We start from the raw sequence: 14,937 nt of genomic DNA on the forward strand, positions 1-14,937 counted from the left end.
GTGACACAGACCACCTCCTCATTGGCAGATTTCCATCGCACCTAATGGTACCAAAACTGCGGATGCAGTGCTCATGCGGTCGGTGTTCCGGTTCTCTGGCTACTAAACCTGCCTAAACGATCTCATGCAGATTGTGTAGGTAGGCATACCTTCGCCACTACGTTGGCTGACAGGCTCGCACAGCCTTGTGGGTCCTCATACGCGTGCCAATCAATCGGTATTCCCTAGCTTGGCTGCAGCTCCTATGCCATTGCCACAATTAGGGCTGCCATTCTGCACCGTCTGAGGATAATGTACGTCCACAGACCTAAAGTAAAATGCTAGCAGCTCTCACACATGTCACAGTACCACCTGCATCGTACAGGGTCCACTCCATACGTGTATAAACCCCTGACATCTTTCAGGCTCATTTGCTGTTTTCCCTGAGCAGTAACTTGGGTCCCTAGGCATGGCAAGCTCGGGATCCACAAGTGGGACATATATGTCCCACTTGGGGCAAAACAAAAAGAAGATGGCTGGAAGGTTTGAAAAACAATGGTGTGGAGGCCTGTCCCGAGCAATTGCCAGTGGTGAGATTAATTCATACCCCTCCATGGATTAACCTTCACTTTTGCAGTTGTCGCCCCAGGAGGACGGCTATGTCCAGAAGTGGGTCTTGAGCCTGACGTGCCTAGAGACCAAAGCTACACCTCACTAGTGATAGCCAATGGGGCTGAAACATGTCTGGGGTTGCTTGTGGTCTCGTGTAGAAGGGATGTGACCTAGCAGTTTGGGCTGGATTGCCCCTTTAGGGGTGGGGTCTAGACAGGCCTTATCCCTTCTTTAGTGGCATAGGAGGCCAATATACAATGGTCTGGAGGGTTATCCGGGGCAATTGCCAGTGCTTAAGCCACCAACCCTCAGTTTTGCCTTTGTAGGAAGAAAATGACCAAGACGTTCTTTAGATTATAGGGGAGATTACAAAAAAAAACCTTCTTGTCAATTCTAGGTGTGCAGTATTACATACAACTGATTACATGTTTAGATGGAACCATGCCAGCAGGGTGGGACGTGATCAAAAGATTTGGTTAAAACAAAGTCTTGAAATGTGGAGTGACCAAATTGAGCGAAACTGTTGATGTTTGCGATGTCCCTCTTTGCAGTAAGAATGTCATCTTTTTAAAAAGGCTTAATACTGGTACGATTTCTATATATAGTGTATGGCAACTGCAAAATGAAGTCACATGTAACTAAGACTATTAGTAAGAAAAAAATGATGTGATACCTATTTAGCGACATGTGAGTGCTATGGCCATTACCATGGATTCCGTAAACAAGATGAGGTGCTGGAGCTCTACTCCATTTTGGCTTTAATTTGCACTGTGCTCCTCATCTCCTGACAAGGAATATGGGATGGTCCCTATGCATAAATTATCAGTGCTCTGGCACAGATAATAGAGTCAAGAGAGTCTTTCTTCCCTTTCTAGTGGCTTATTACGCAAGCTATTTTCTGTGTTCCATGTGTTTATGTGTGGGTTGCGTATTTTTATGGCTAGAGTTGTGTGTAAATGCTCGAACTGTGCCACGTCGTGGCATTGGCAGTCTGTTAATGCAAGCATGGCTCCCAAGCAGCCCCTGTCATGTGTGGCCCCTTGCGCCACTGCTGTTTTTCTCATTGAAAGCTGAGACTTGCGGTTTCGTTTTTCCCATCGCCAGTAGGGGCTTTCAAGTCCCAAGAGGCACAGTTAAACGCCAGGGCTGGGGCAACGTGCCCCGCATGACTTGGGGCCCCTTGGCAGCTCTGTCTAATCGTGACTCTTTTGTGTGTGACACAAAGAAAGCTTTGATGCCTCAGACTGTCATGGAGGGTCGCGCAGCGTGTTAGGTAAGTGCTAGAGGCACTATTTTGTTTCTAGTTGGGATGACTGAAGGGCCAGTCGGGTATATAAGTCTTTGGATGCTGCTTTTCAGTGTCCGCATGAGACCATGAACGCTTTACCTGAGTACTTCTCTTTGTCACACTCCTGGCAGGAAGTGGCCCCTTTGCCAGAATAGGAGCCCGCCGGGCACTCCTTGCAGGTTGGAGAACCCCGCTTCGAGGCGTAGGTCCCTGGTTTGCACGGGAAGCATTCAGATGTGTACGCCACTCCTGGGAGAAGGATAGGGAAGAGGATGGAGAGGAAAAATAGAATGATCATTTCGGCAGATTATGGTGAAAGGCGCTATACAAATGAGAAAATGAATGAATGAATGGATTAATTAAATGAAATGTACCAAGCAATCCAGACACCTCTCAAGACCTCAATTCTATTATACATTCATTTAAAACACATATATTTTTATTCCATTTTTCAGAGAATGCATGCTACAAACAAACAGCAATAACTCCTATCCTGATAACCAGCCCCTGAAATCATTTTGAACCCGAGGACCTTGAATACATTTAAATCCCAAGTGCCACCTGCGCTCTCTAGGATCCCCTGAAACAGCCTACCCTACTTAAATGGTGAGGGGATACCCGCCCCCTTGTTTGCCCTAACATTTCGACCTTGCAATGTCAGTTATGCCTCTAGACCAGGCTGAGCCACGAAGTAGAGTGAGTCCAGAGCCCCCCAATTCTTAAACATGAGATTAGGGTTTAAATGATGCCCACACAGCTACAGCAACAACATATATTACACATTGATGGAGTTGGAGTCTCAAGGGTGTTAGGCTCTTTCACTGGTAATTATCATGCCCAGGCCTCAGATGGAGAATGTGCCACCTTCATCTCCCACTAACTTCTAATGGTCAAACGTGCTTTATCAGTGAGTTACTTCTAGCACGTGATTAAAATTTAGCGGGTTATGGTTGCAGAGCTTCACCACACAGTATAGTGAACAGAGTTCACATACACCATTAGTACCCGGCACGGAGCGTCCGCGAGAAACATTAAACGTGGATTGGCTTGTTTCCGAGCCATACCACAGTGTACTCCTGTGGACGCACGAACGTTGTTCGCGTGCTGGGTACACTCTTTTTTTGTTCAAGGCAACCTTTGAAAGAGAGAAGGAACCACACGTAGCCCCTTCTCCCTTTTCCAAGGTGGTCTTTTTTTATAAAAATGTTTCTCCCATTCATTAGTACGGAGCAACTTGTCCCAAAATAGCGCCCTGTTGCTCCATATTAATGAGCAGTAGGCTCGTTCTAGTGTTCCTAGAACCAACACGTATTGTGACGAAACCTTTTCAAACGGCAAAAGAAATGCTGCTTGATAAGGTTTCGTCAGCCATTAGTGTTCCGGGGCTGCAAACTCGGGAAAATCAATATCCCAAGCCTGCAAACCCCGGAATACCAATGGCAATAACCGCCTCGCCGGTGGGACATTACCACCTTATAGTAATGCCCCCCGGGGCCACCGTTAAGGCCCTCGCTATGCTCGGGCCTGTAACTTCAGGCCCCGGGGCAATACCATAGCCGGTAATGGCCCGCCGGCTCAGCGGTTATTGTCACAATAGGATGCTACACCCAAGGCGGTCTACAAAACGTTCCACCACAATCATGATGGCTGGTCAAAGGGTGCATGCCCAATGCTGTGGTGTCTCTGCTAAACACAGAAAGTGTACTAGGAGTTCACCACATTTGCAGCACACACACACACAAACCCACACACACAAACACCCATAGAACTTCTCTAAGCATGGAGAGGGTGCACAAGGATGACATTGACTCAGGTTGTGACTTGTGACACACAGCTTTCAGCTAAGGAAGGACTGCCACCACTCCTTTTATAGCGCATGCCGTTTCTTCGCCAATTGGATGTGGAAAAGGAATTCAGACAACCACTGAAATACTGCTGAAGAGGATGATTACAGCTACATTTGGGAGCAAACAGATCTTTGCATCTTAAATGATGGCGCACAGGGATACCCCTCAAACACAGCTTGGTAAGGATAGCGTTAATGTGCCTAGCAGATGGTACACACAGCAGCACAGGCCACAAGAATGTCGCACAGCGCCTTGTCAGTCAACACGATGGTAGAGAGGGCCTTTGCACACATACAATATCTAGGGCAGTGCTGTCCTCTACTGACAGGTGATTAAAGTAATCACCCATCCGTAGGGTGTGGGGACATTGCTTGGCCAGCACAGGAACAACTTTGTTCGATTGCACACCCAAAACGTTTGCATCGATAGGTCGTAGCAGAGGTCTTCTCCCACCCACAAGATGGTTGACTGAATTCAGTTTCAGTGTGCAAAGTTTGGAAATCGTAGTGTAACCCCTAACAAAGGCATTGGATAGAAGCTCAGGGGGTACAACCAAAAGGCTAGCTAGCCCCGAATATGATGCCTATACACAAGTGTTTCCAGGCGCGACGAGGCAAGGGAGGGGGAACAGAGGGAAGACAAAGACAGCGATCTTACTAGGCCAGGTGGCATTGAGATCGCGCAAGTGCAGGGAAAGGGGAAAGGGGTAGGGGGCAGTGCAGTACATAGGAACGACAGTAAAAAAACAAAAAAATTGAATAAATAAAAGCAATGAGTAAAAGTGCGGCCAGCTGGTGGCAAGTGCAAGGGTAAGTGCAGGCATTAGGTGTCAAGTGCTGGTAGGGGGCTGTAGGGATAAGGAAAAACGGTCCCCACGAGCGGAGGATGCCAGGGAGGCAGTGCATGTGTGCAACTGGTGGGGGAGGGTTCCTGAGCCCGAGATCAGAGGGTAGCCAGGTGACCAGTGCAGTTTCAGAATACCAACAGTCCCGGCATTGGCATAACCCCGGTACTTTTCCAGACCTAGCAACACCCCTGAACCCTAAGAACAGTTCAGAGGACAGGGAAAGGAAGGAGCGTTAGAAGAGTGCACATTGGAAAAGTAAGGGGCTAGAGAATGAAGACATGAAAGTGGGAAATAATGAGAGGGGGTTGAGAGATGTGCAAAGATGAACGCAGGAAGGAGGAGGTGAGAGTGGCAGTCTGGTGGGGGGGGGGGAAATAATGCTGGGGGCGGACCACTTACCAGTAATGCTGATGGATCTGAGCAGCACAGGCTTCGGGGGCTTCAAGCCCACTGCAAACGCGGTGGTCCTCCAGTACAGAACATTGTTGCCTCGGGTCAGGTCCAGCTTAAAAACAAACCATACGTCGTTTGATTATGATAAGTATTGATAACAATCTTTTTGTTGTTGTTTTAATAAAACGTAAACTATGCACTTGAGTGTGCGAGAGTGCTCTACTAAGTTACAAATTAATCAAAAACTCAAAAAATACATGCACAAATATAAACGACAAACTGCTGCCTAACCATGGATAATGCATCCAATAACGTAACAACTACTTATAGCAGAGGAATAAATGAGCACCATACACCGTCGTAAATAAGCAGCGCTCAGACGCCTGAGGGTTCGTAGCGCTATATAAATGCAAAAAATAAAATAAATAATAAATAATGAGCAACAGTATAGCTCTACAACAAAGTACATGTCGTGAAGACCCTAAAATTAGAGCCCAAAGCTAGGTCTCAACGTGCTCCGTGTTGTAATCCTCATACTAACAGGTAATAGTTAGCGAGAGAACAGTATCACCAAAAAAGGCAGAGTGGCTTAGACACTCTTCAATGTATTGCTGAATTTGGCCGCAAAGTCCTGCCAGACAACCAGACATTTTTTGCTAGTTAAGTGGTTGCATGAGTGGGCCGAAGAGTTAAAAATACCATTTTAAATTGGTAACGAATGTCAATGTCGTTGTCTCGGGAGGATAGCTCAGTGGCAACGTGCTCGCCTTGGAAGCAAGATGGCACGGAGCAACACAGGTTCGATTCCTGGGTCCGCGCTTAGAAACCTCTGAGGATCAAGCGCGTTATAAAAAAAACCTATCATATCAATGATGCAGTGATTAAAAGAGAACGCAGAGCGCCTACACTTGAAATAATGTATATCATTTCAAAGGCTGCACATTCCAAAATCACAGCTAGCGTTCCTCGGCACCATATAATTTGACATAAGGTTATAACAACTCGAGGAACGTGCGCCTAAAGAGAGATTGGTGAAGTACACTTGTCCACAGCTAAACCTATTGTTCTTGTAGAAAAAAAGGAAATCTCTGGAGTAATGTGGAAAAACCTTTCATTTTAATCCATGGTGATTCTTTTACAAATGTGAGGTCATTTGGCCAGCACATGTTTCTCTCCACTTGGGAGCTGCTTCAGGGCCATGGAGGTCATACGTCGGAGTTAAAGTAGCCAACACTGAACCTGTTGCTCGTTTAGAGCTTTCAATGTGATGCTTGTTTCTTATGGTCGAAAGCAAAATCTTTAAAAGTTAAAGAAACATTTCAAATAGTTCTGTTGTTAGTTGCCAATGCTTTAAATCCATAGTCATGAATTTATTAAATCCAAATCCCCTATAAATGAAGTGTTTTGGTAATCCGACTCTGCACCAAGAATCGAAGACAGAGAGGATTATACTAATATTAGTGTCTATTTTCTAGTCGAAATTGATGAGCATGCTATACAGAGTAAGCACCGCAAAATTGTATCAAGTGCAAAAGAAAAAGTACTCTGGGCACTAACGCACAAGATACTAAATGTATTATTCTTGCACCAGTAAACTCTTACTGGATATACACTGTTACTTATCAATGAAAGAATAACACATCTATCGGTAGTGCCCAGAGTACTTTTTCTTTTATATTAAATCAAAATCTCGCTTTGTAGCTTTATGGTTGTCACTGGTTGTTTAATTCCATTGGAGCGGACTACTCTTCAAACAAACATGTTAGTACAAGTTCGGACACACGTTCCTCAATAAGTTTGTAATGGGGAAAGAGTCAGCAATAGAAACCCAGGGCTTGAACCAGGCACCGACCTGGGTGCGGCTTGAAGCACTCCCCTCAAAGGGGCAGCCAAAACCGAGTATGTGAAACCAGTCTAGAAAAGCATGGAGGACCAGGCAAGTACAAGCAGGGCAGAATGAGGCAGAGTATGTGCTTCAAGATGGACCAGATGGAGTGCAGGCAGTTTTCTGGATATGAGACTTCTATGTCATTTCATCGACACCCGTTTTTACGACAGGGGTTTTTACGATGAGTTTTTGCTGTTGTGGAGGGTTCCCCCTTAAAGCCTCCCATCCTCTACCTATTTTTTGTTATTCCCGACCCCCCAACCCTTTATATGCCCATTCCCACCCCCCCGAAAAGAATTTGAAAAGCACCCGTCGTAAAAACGGTTGTCGATGAAAGGACGTTGTAATCATATTTAGGTGAGAATACTTCAACCAAGGGACTTTCAGGGGTGGAAATTGGAGGGTTGACACAATCATGTGCCAGCTCTTGTATCAAATGCTCAACAGCTGAAAGAGGAATTGATAAAAACAGGAACTCCACTTTGGTAATGGTAATCGTCAAATAATCGGCAGGCGCCCAACCCTCTGATCCCTGGAGACTGTGTCTCAGCACCTGTATGTCCTCGTCCAATGCACCCTTGAGTACAGTTAAGTATCGTCTACAGTCATGGCATACCACCTGAAAGATTCCCCCAATAACTCCATATACATATTAAACATTAATGGACAAAGGAGCAAGCCCTGGGGCACATCGGAGAGAATGGGGACCTCCTCGGACTCGACTTCTACCCCAAGCAAGTGTGACTATCAAGGAAAGAAGCGAATCAAGCCAAAGCAAAATCCCCAAGCTGATTGCTATTTAGCCGGGATGGCGGATAGACTGGATAGAATGTTACAATTCTGGCTGGCATAAGAAAATGGAGATTTGCAATTCCTTGCACCAAAAATGTAGAGTCCATGATTTTTCCAGACCAGCTCGTTATGAAGCAATTGATACAGCCTTAAAGATTTGGATGTAGTGTAGTCAAGATTTAGGAGACTTTAGCTCTGCGGAATATCTTAGCCAACCTGAACTGAACTTAGATTTCAAGTTGGAGGACTACTGCGGGATCTGCTTCTGATTGGGTCCTAAACCTTTGCTAGGCCTAGAAATCACATTAATTGCTTAATCTATTTTACTTATTGTGCATTTGTTATGTGCTTATACAATAAGTCAATTCTGTTTCAAAACACCCACAGGGCAACAGGGATAGAACATGGGATTGAAAAACAATGAATACAGTGGAAAATAAAGACAAACCGACTATGCCTTGTGAGAGACAATAAGGCTTGGCATGGCGGAAACTTGACGGCACTATGCGATCTGAAGCAATACCCCTGTGGTAAACTTTTGCAAAAGATTTTGCCACATTGGAAAGGGAGCTGGTCCAACAGTTAGTTAGCTGCTAGATCTAATTATGAAGGTAAATAACCGTAAGTCGAAAGGACGGGTAAAATGTCATATATTTCACAATATTGAATGGCATGATTTCTAGCACCACATCAGTACCACATGAGACATGGGGGAAGGAAAACATTACGCACCTTAGTGACAACTCTACTCTTAGTCCAGAGTCTGTGCGAGAAAGTTCTAGAAAATGCTGCTATGCAACATGATCCGAGTTCCGTGGGACGTCCCACCAGTATGGAGGAAAGGGGATGGGACGTAAAAGTAATGGTGCCATCTAGGGCATCGAAATGTAAAGGTGTGTTTACAAAGTTGTGCGCAGTCATAAAGAATTGGATTACTTTATGTTAAGATTATAGAAGCCATGATTTTTACTCCTATCACTGAGTGTGCGTCACAAAGTCACGCAGTCATAGCGTGGGACAGCAGGGAAACCGCTCAAGGAGTGCTGGAAGCTGGTCCTGTTAGGTATTCCCTGTCAACTGCTTGTACAGCCTTGAGGCCTGTGTTAAAACACTAGATTTCACTATCAGCAGTGAGTTTAGAGGGACTTGCTTATGTTTGTTTTGGTATGGGTGACTTAGATAGTATAGTTTGAGTGGGAAAACGTAGGAAGTCTTTTGTTTGGACTGAACACAAGCAACAAAGCAATTTGAACAATTATGCAATATAAAAAAACCACGCATATATCTACTCTTTCATGTTTTGGTTTTGTGATTGTTGAACAGGCTAATAGAGCCTTCCATAAAGGTGTAGGCATCCCAATATGGAGCCTATAGGGCATTTCCAGAAAAAATGAAAGTGCAGAAGTCTTCTTTATGTTATTGTCTGATATCCGGTCCAATAGCACAGCAAATCATTGGAAGTAGTTAAATCCTTTCTTAAGGAAGAAAGGCTATTTAATTGTTAAATATCTTAGAAGCCCTCCTGGTAGAAAGTATCAATGAGGAGAGGAGCATAACCTGCATTGCATGTGGCAAATACAACAGCGGAACAAACAACACCAATATGTACCTTGTCTTCCAAAAGAAGTTGTGAATTTCAATGTTGTTGAAAGTGAAAGACTTTTCTAAAAGGTTTGAAGTAAACCTCCCCACAGAGTACTTGTAGTAGTGTTAGGAGCTTTAGTCCTGGCAGGTGAGTCTACCAGGATAGGGACCTTTAGTGGTAGTCCTGGCAGGTTAATGGACCAGGAATACATCATTTAAGTACTGCATTGTGGTTAAAGGTTGTGGAGAAGAAGAAGTGGCAAGACCACTAAAGTGTTCACTTAAATTGTTGTGGAATTATCCTGGCAAAAACATTGTTGTTGATACAGAACAATTGTGAAAGTGTTTTGGTTTTCTTAAGGAGAAGAGGTTGTGTTGAACGTTTGTCTCTATGTGTGGAGAGATACAGACTGTTTGCTAGGTTGAACCTTTGTTAAAGTCCAAGTGAAAGACCTTTGGAGTAAGAAGAGCTTTATGATCAGAACTTTGCTACAAAACAAACTTTTCTTATTTGAACCTTTGATTGAAACTCCTCCTTTGAATCTGGGAAAGGGGATCCGACCCAGGATACAAGGATATACAGTGAAAAGGTTTATGGTGAACATAACTGTTATTTCTGTTACATTTGAATTGCTATATATTACCTTTATGAGTTTGATGTATGTATAAGTGTGAGGGACAGATCCCTTTTATTAGAGTGTTTTCCTTTAGTTTATTTTGATAGGGAGGGAAATCTTCTTTAGGGTAGGGATGGTGAGGCGTTTGTCAAATCCTTATGATTTAATAAAATGGCTTCTTGTGAAAAACCTTTACAAAGTTGTCCGCTTCACATTTCTGACCTCTCACAATAGTTAACCAGTGCATGCTTAGGTGCAGGAATGCAACAATTAATGGAAGGGCTGCCAGCTTGTCTTGCACCTGCAACCAGCCCTGCACCCAAATCCCTTTGTGAATCAGTGTTTGCATGTAGGGAAACCAGGGTGCTGAATGTAAAGCACACTTGAATCTCATATTCCTTATTTAGGGGGCTTTGCGAATTGATCCCAATATGTACTTTCTCCTCCAGATAACTACTCTCTTGACCATACACCTTTGAAGGAGCTAAAACAATTGCTCAGCATGTCGTGTGACATCTCAAATGTAGACTGGAAAACCTTTTCAAAGATGTCTCCTGTGAACACAAAACCTTAGTTATGCATCAGGTTTGTGATTGCAGTGATATACGTGATTGTGAAAACAAAAAGATAATAGAATCCTGGGTTTCCTATATGGATATCTTGGTGGATATTTGAACACCTGCTGTGAGAATCGTCATTGGAAAAAGAGAGGAAGTTACACATAAGAACACACAGTAGTGTGATTCTCTGTGCTCCAGGGTCTATGTTTGAAGCTGGGCAAGTATGGTCTGAGTATGCACACATCATGGAAATTGTTCTGCATGACACTCTTAGAGGCTATGATATATGATTTTAGCTCTTAGGACTGTGATGAATCTGGACAATTTGTCCCTTCTCCTCAGGGGGGGAGCCACTCCCTTTGAGGATGGGGAGTGAGCCCGATCAGCAAGACCCTCCCTATGGGTCTGGGCAAGTGGAACCTCACTGGCAGTGACTCCTCTCTTGAGGACAAGGACTCCTATTCCAATAAGAAACTCCCAGTAAAGAGTACATAATCTGCCTAGCTGGGAATCGGAAAGACTGTTGCTAACCCTGATCTGGATTCACCAAATACTGACATTTCTTCATTCACGTTGGCTTTAGGTAATGCTGGATCACACCTGAATGCTATAATCAAAGAAGAAAGATACAGGCCCTTTTGTTTCTGATGATGTATATAAAACCTCTAGGGACATGGGATGAGGAGGAGAGAATCCTATGCAGAGACAAGTGTCTGACGGGATGACGTCTGAGAGGGGTGGAGCCACGTTAGACCCCAGAGCTGGCAGTGGACTGAAGAGCAAGCAAATTGCTATTTAGGCACCGGAAGGCTGGCATCCTGATGGAATGAGAAGCCAAGGTCGGTAAAGAGATGGAAAAGCAACTGTCTTGCCTGGTGTCATGATCACACAAATGCTGTTGTTGGCCTGGGTCCTCGTAACTGACACAGAGACCAAACTGAAGCAGAAAGAGCAAATCCCCGAGTTCCACAGGAGAAGTGCATTAGCTGCCAAGCTGAGCAGCGGAAAGAAAGCAAATGCTCTCGAACAAGTAACGACATCGAGAGAGGCGAACAGTGTGAATCGAGGCTGGGAGAGCCACAAGAGTTACAGGAACCAGACAAACCTGAATACAGACAAAGCATGGCTATCCGAGGACCATAGGGCTTTGGGGAGCACTGAGAAAACGAATGACAATGACGCTCAAGGCTGGAGAAGCCTCAAGGGTTACGGGAGAAAAACCCTGAATGGGCAGATGCCGTATTGAGGGCCTGTTAAAACAAGTCTGATAGAAGGCCAGTGAACTGTGGGGAGTCCAAGACATCTGAAATATAAAAGTCCAAATTGGGAAGAGAGAGAACCTTCAGGGTCCAATTGTTCAAAACAATCTAAGGCCATGTTCAAACACTGAGTGGGAAATGGCGGAGTTGTGTGAAGAAAACCTTGTCTTTACTGAGAAGAAAAATTGTATGAAACATATGAAGACTGAGAGCCAGGGCATACTGAACCTGTAGAGAGGATGAGGATTGCATTGCAAAAAATTGATGTACTTTCACAAACCTTTAAAACCTGCTTCTTGCAGAAGAGATGAAAGTGTTGGGCTATTGCTCAGGCCTCCTTCTTCTTGTCAAGTTTTCTTAGTGGTAGGGCCAGTTAGCAGAATAGGATTTCAACTAAGGAATCTTTTTATTTTGGACTTTGACAAGCACCTTTAGTTTTAGTTTGTTAGGCAGGGAACTTCCCTCATAGCAGTAGAGCTAGACAGGTGTTTTTCTTTTCTTTTAAATAAACACCCTTGAACAAGCCATTACTTGGTGTTATTCGACATTGTTCATATTAGTAGCCTTCGTGTGTATTATCTAAAGCAGGATCATCCAGGATTTTTTCGTCTGATCCAGGAAGTCTGAGGGATCTCTTGGTCTGACAAGGCAACGCTTAGGGAAGAGGTGGGTTGAGCATGAAGCTCTCTGGTCCTCTTGATGGAAGTCTGAAACTTAGCTGTGGGGTCAGGATCCATAACCATTGGGGTAATTGTTTGAGCTATAAACTCACAAGGTGATTTTGGTCCGAGTCTTCTCATTTCTGGTAAAAAATGGTCTGACGTTGCAGGACTCAGGGGGATCTTGGTATGTGCATGTAGCTTCAGGGAGTGTATGGATTGATCTGCATCTGCAACCCTCACACATCCCTTTCATTTGCGTCTGCAGTTTTCAGGCCAATGTGGTTTGAATTTGCAGCATTCAGTGAATATGGTGTAATGAGAGAAATGTAATGAGTGGTTTCATCAACCACATTTAACTTGACCACCTTTAGTTTCACCCCTGTCGGTTGTACAACAAACATACATATATATATATATATATATATACATATATATATATATATATATGTATATATATATATATATATATATATATATATATATATATATATATATACACTAGCTGCCCAAAAGTGCTCTTCCTATGAGTTGAGCAACTTAACCATAACTACACAGCTGCTATATATCTATATATATTATATATATATATTCAGTGAAAAAACTTTATTACAGGGACGTTATGCTTAAGTTGCGCTAATAAAAACCTATCTAATTCACTGAAAAATCTATACTGAATGAACTTTCTGGTTCCACTGCCCTACTAAAAAACTATCAAATAAACCAACAAAAAACATTGTTAAAGGAACGTTATGGTTAAGTTGCACTACTAAAAAACCTATGAAATTCAATGGAAAAACGTTGCTACAGGGACCTTATGGTTACAGGTAAAACCGAAAACCCCCAGAAATTCACCAGTTATGGTAAGGTACGCAACCTTAACTTGCACTACCACTGTGAACTGCAAGGACTAACACCCATGACCTCAAAGATGACATCACATCATATGTAGTGGTGGCTCTAAAAAGAGCCTTTGTGGTTTTGATTTTTAGATGCTTTTAAGCAAACACTTTTTTGTGGTTTTTATAGATATTGTTATTTTTCTGCACTTTGCCCATTCTTACAGTAAGCTCTTCACTGCATCCTGTAGATGGAACAACAAAACACCATTGCCAACATTGGACAAAGAAATGCCATTGTCATGGAATACGTCTGCATGTTTGGAAACAATGATGTCATTGTTGCAGAAGAACATTGCAGCATCATACAAAAAAGTAGACATGCTTCCTTTGATGATGCACCTTCCGCCCTCTCGCTTTGAACAAACTGCATTAGAACAGGCGCATACTCTTTTTAGTGGTATGGATAAGAAAAGATTTTCGCTTTGTATACAGATTTTTCTTTTTCTGTACTCTGCACATTCTTACAGTGAGCTCTTCAACGCATCTTGTAGATGTAGCACCACAATGCCATTGCCAATGTTGGACAAAGAAATGCCATTGTCATGGAATAAATCCGCATTTTGAGAATCAATGATGTCAGTGTTGCAGAAGAACATTCCAGAATTGCACAAAAAAGTCACACTTTTTCCATTGATGATACACCTTCCGCCCTCTGGGTGTGAACAAACTGCATTAGAACAGCCCCACCCTCTTCTTGGCGGTATAGATGAGAATAGAATTTTCTGCACTTGGAAGAAAACGATCAATGCTTTCATCAATCTCTTGAGTTGATGCAACACATATGAACACGGCGTGTAACCCAAATGCTGAGCTCCGTACTGTACCACAACAACATGAAAAGGCGCAAAAGTGACCACTTCTTTGCAAAGGTCAATGACAATGCCGAAATTGCACACATTGGCAGCGCACCACAATGCCTCCACTCCTTCCAACCCGAAATTGCCATGCAAGTCTCTTTCCTGGGCATACCTGTGCAAATGTACCACAAAGACATCACCCAGTAACAGCACTCTGCATCTCCCCATTTCTACCAGTCTGAGTACACAAAGTAAAGTAAGAATGTGTTACTGCCCCTTCCTGTGAGGCGGAACCTAAGCAGCTATTTGGATAATCCCCACAGTCACATTCCGATTGGCCAGCATGCTTAGAAGGGCAGAATGTGGCACGTGCGCTTTCTGAACTAGTGCAAGGTCCGCGCCCCAGTGAAGCAGGAGGAGTCCTTCCTATTGGTGCACTTTCCTGTGACGCACAGCCTGAGCGCCTGATAAGACAATCCCTACAGCCCCATTTCCACAGGCCAGAATGGCAAGAAGCGCAGAATGTGGCACGTGTGCTTCCCCAATTACGGCGAGGGCCGCAACCGAGTGAAGCAGGAGTCCTTCTTCCTATTGCCGCACACCCTAATCACCTGATTGGACAATCCCCACAGTCCCATGTCAATTGGGCAACATGATGGGAAGGGCAGATTCTAGCACGTGTGCCTCACAAAGTACCGCGAGGGCTGCACCCCTGTAAAACTGCAGCACTACCTCATTGGGTTATGTGTAAATAGGGACACGCGCATCCACCAATCGCATTCAAGCCGCCATCATCCAACACTGTCACTGCTGTACAATACTTCAAATATACCGTTATACATTTGCAGTAAAAGTGTCGTGCCATTCCAAAGCAAGTCCACTGCAAACCTCAGTAAAAGTATGCACAATTTCT

At 43.9% G+C, this 14,937-nt stretch overlaps 1 protein-coding gene across 2 annotated transcripts in view; it reads right to left on the reverse strand.

Annotated features, from left to right (window-relative positions):
- Positions 1 to 14,937, reverse strand: part of ELAPOR1 (endosome-lysosome associated apoptosis and autophagy regulator 1) — a 550,309-nt gene that overhangs the window by 215,789 nt on the left and 319,583 nt on the right. For both annotated transcript variants that reach the window (XM_069633660.1, XM_069633661.1), the window contains exons 6-7: positions 4,973 to 5,078; positions 1,979 to 2,128 (exon numbers count right to left, since the gene is read on the reverse strand). In XM_069633660.1, coding sequence (XP_069489761.1) covers positions 1,979 to 2,128; positions 4,973 to 5,078 — 256 coding nt within the window. The remainder of the gene's footprint in view (positions 1 to 1,978; positions 2,129 to 4,972; positions 5,079 to 14,937) is intronic.

The sequence above is a fragment of the Ambystoma mexicanum genome, chromosome 13, assembly GCF_040938575.1.
Source record: "Ambystoma mexicanum isolate Mex_15411 chromosome 13, UKY_AmexF1_1, whole genome shotgun sequence".
NCBI lineage: Eukaryota > Metazoa > Chordata > Amphibia > Caudata > Ambystomatidae > Ambystoma > Ambystoma mexicanum.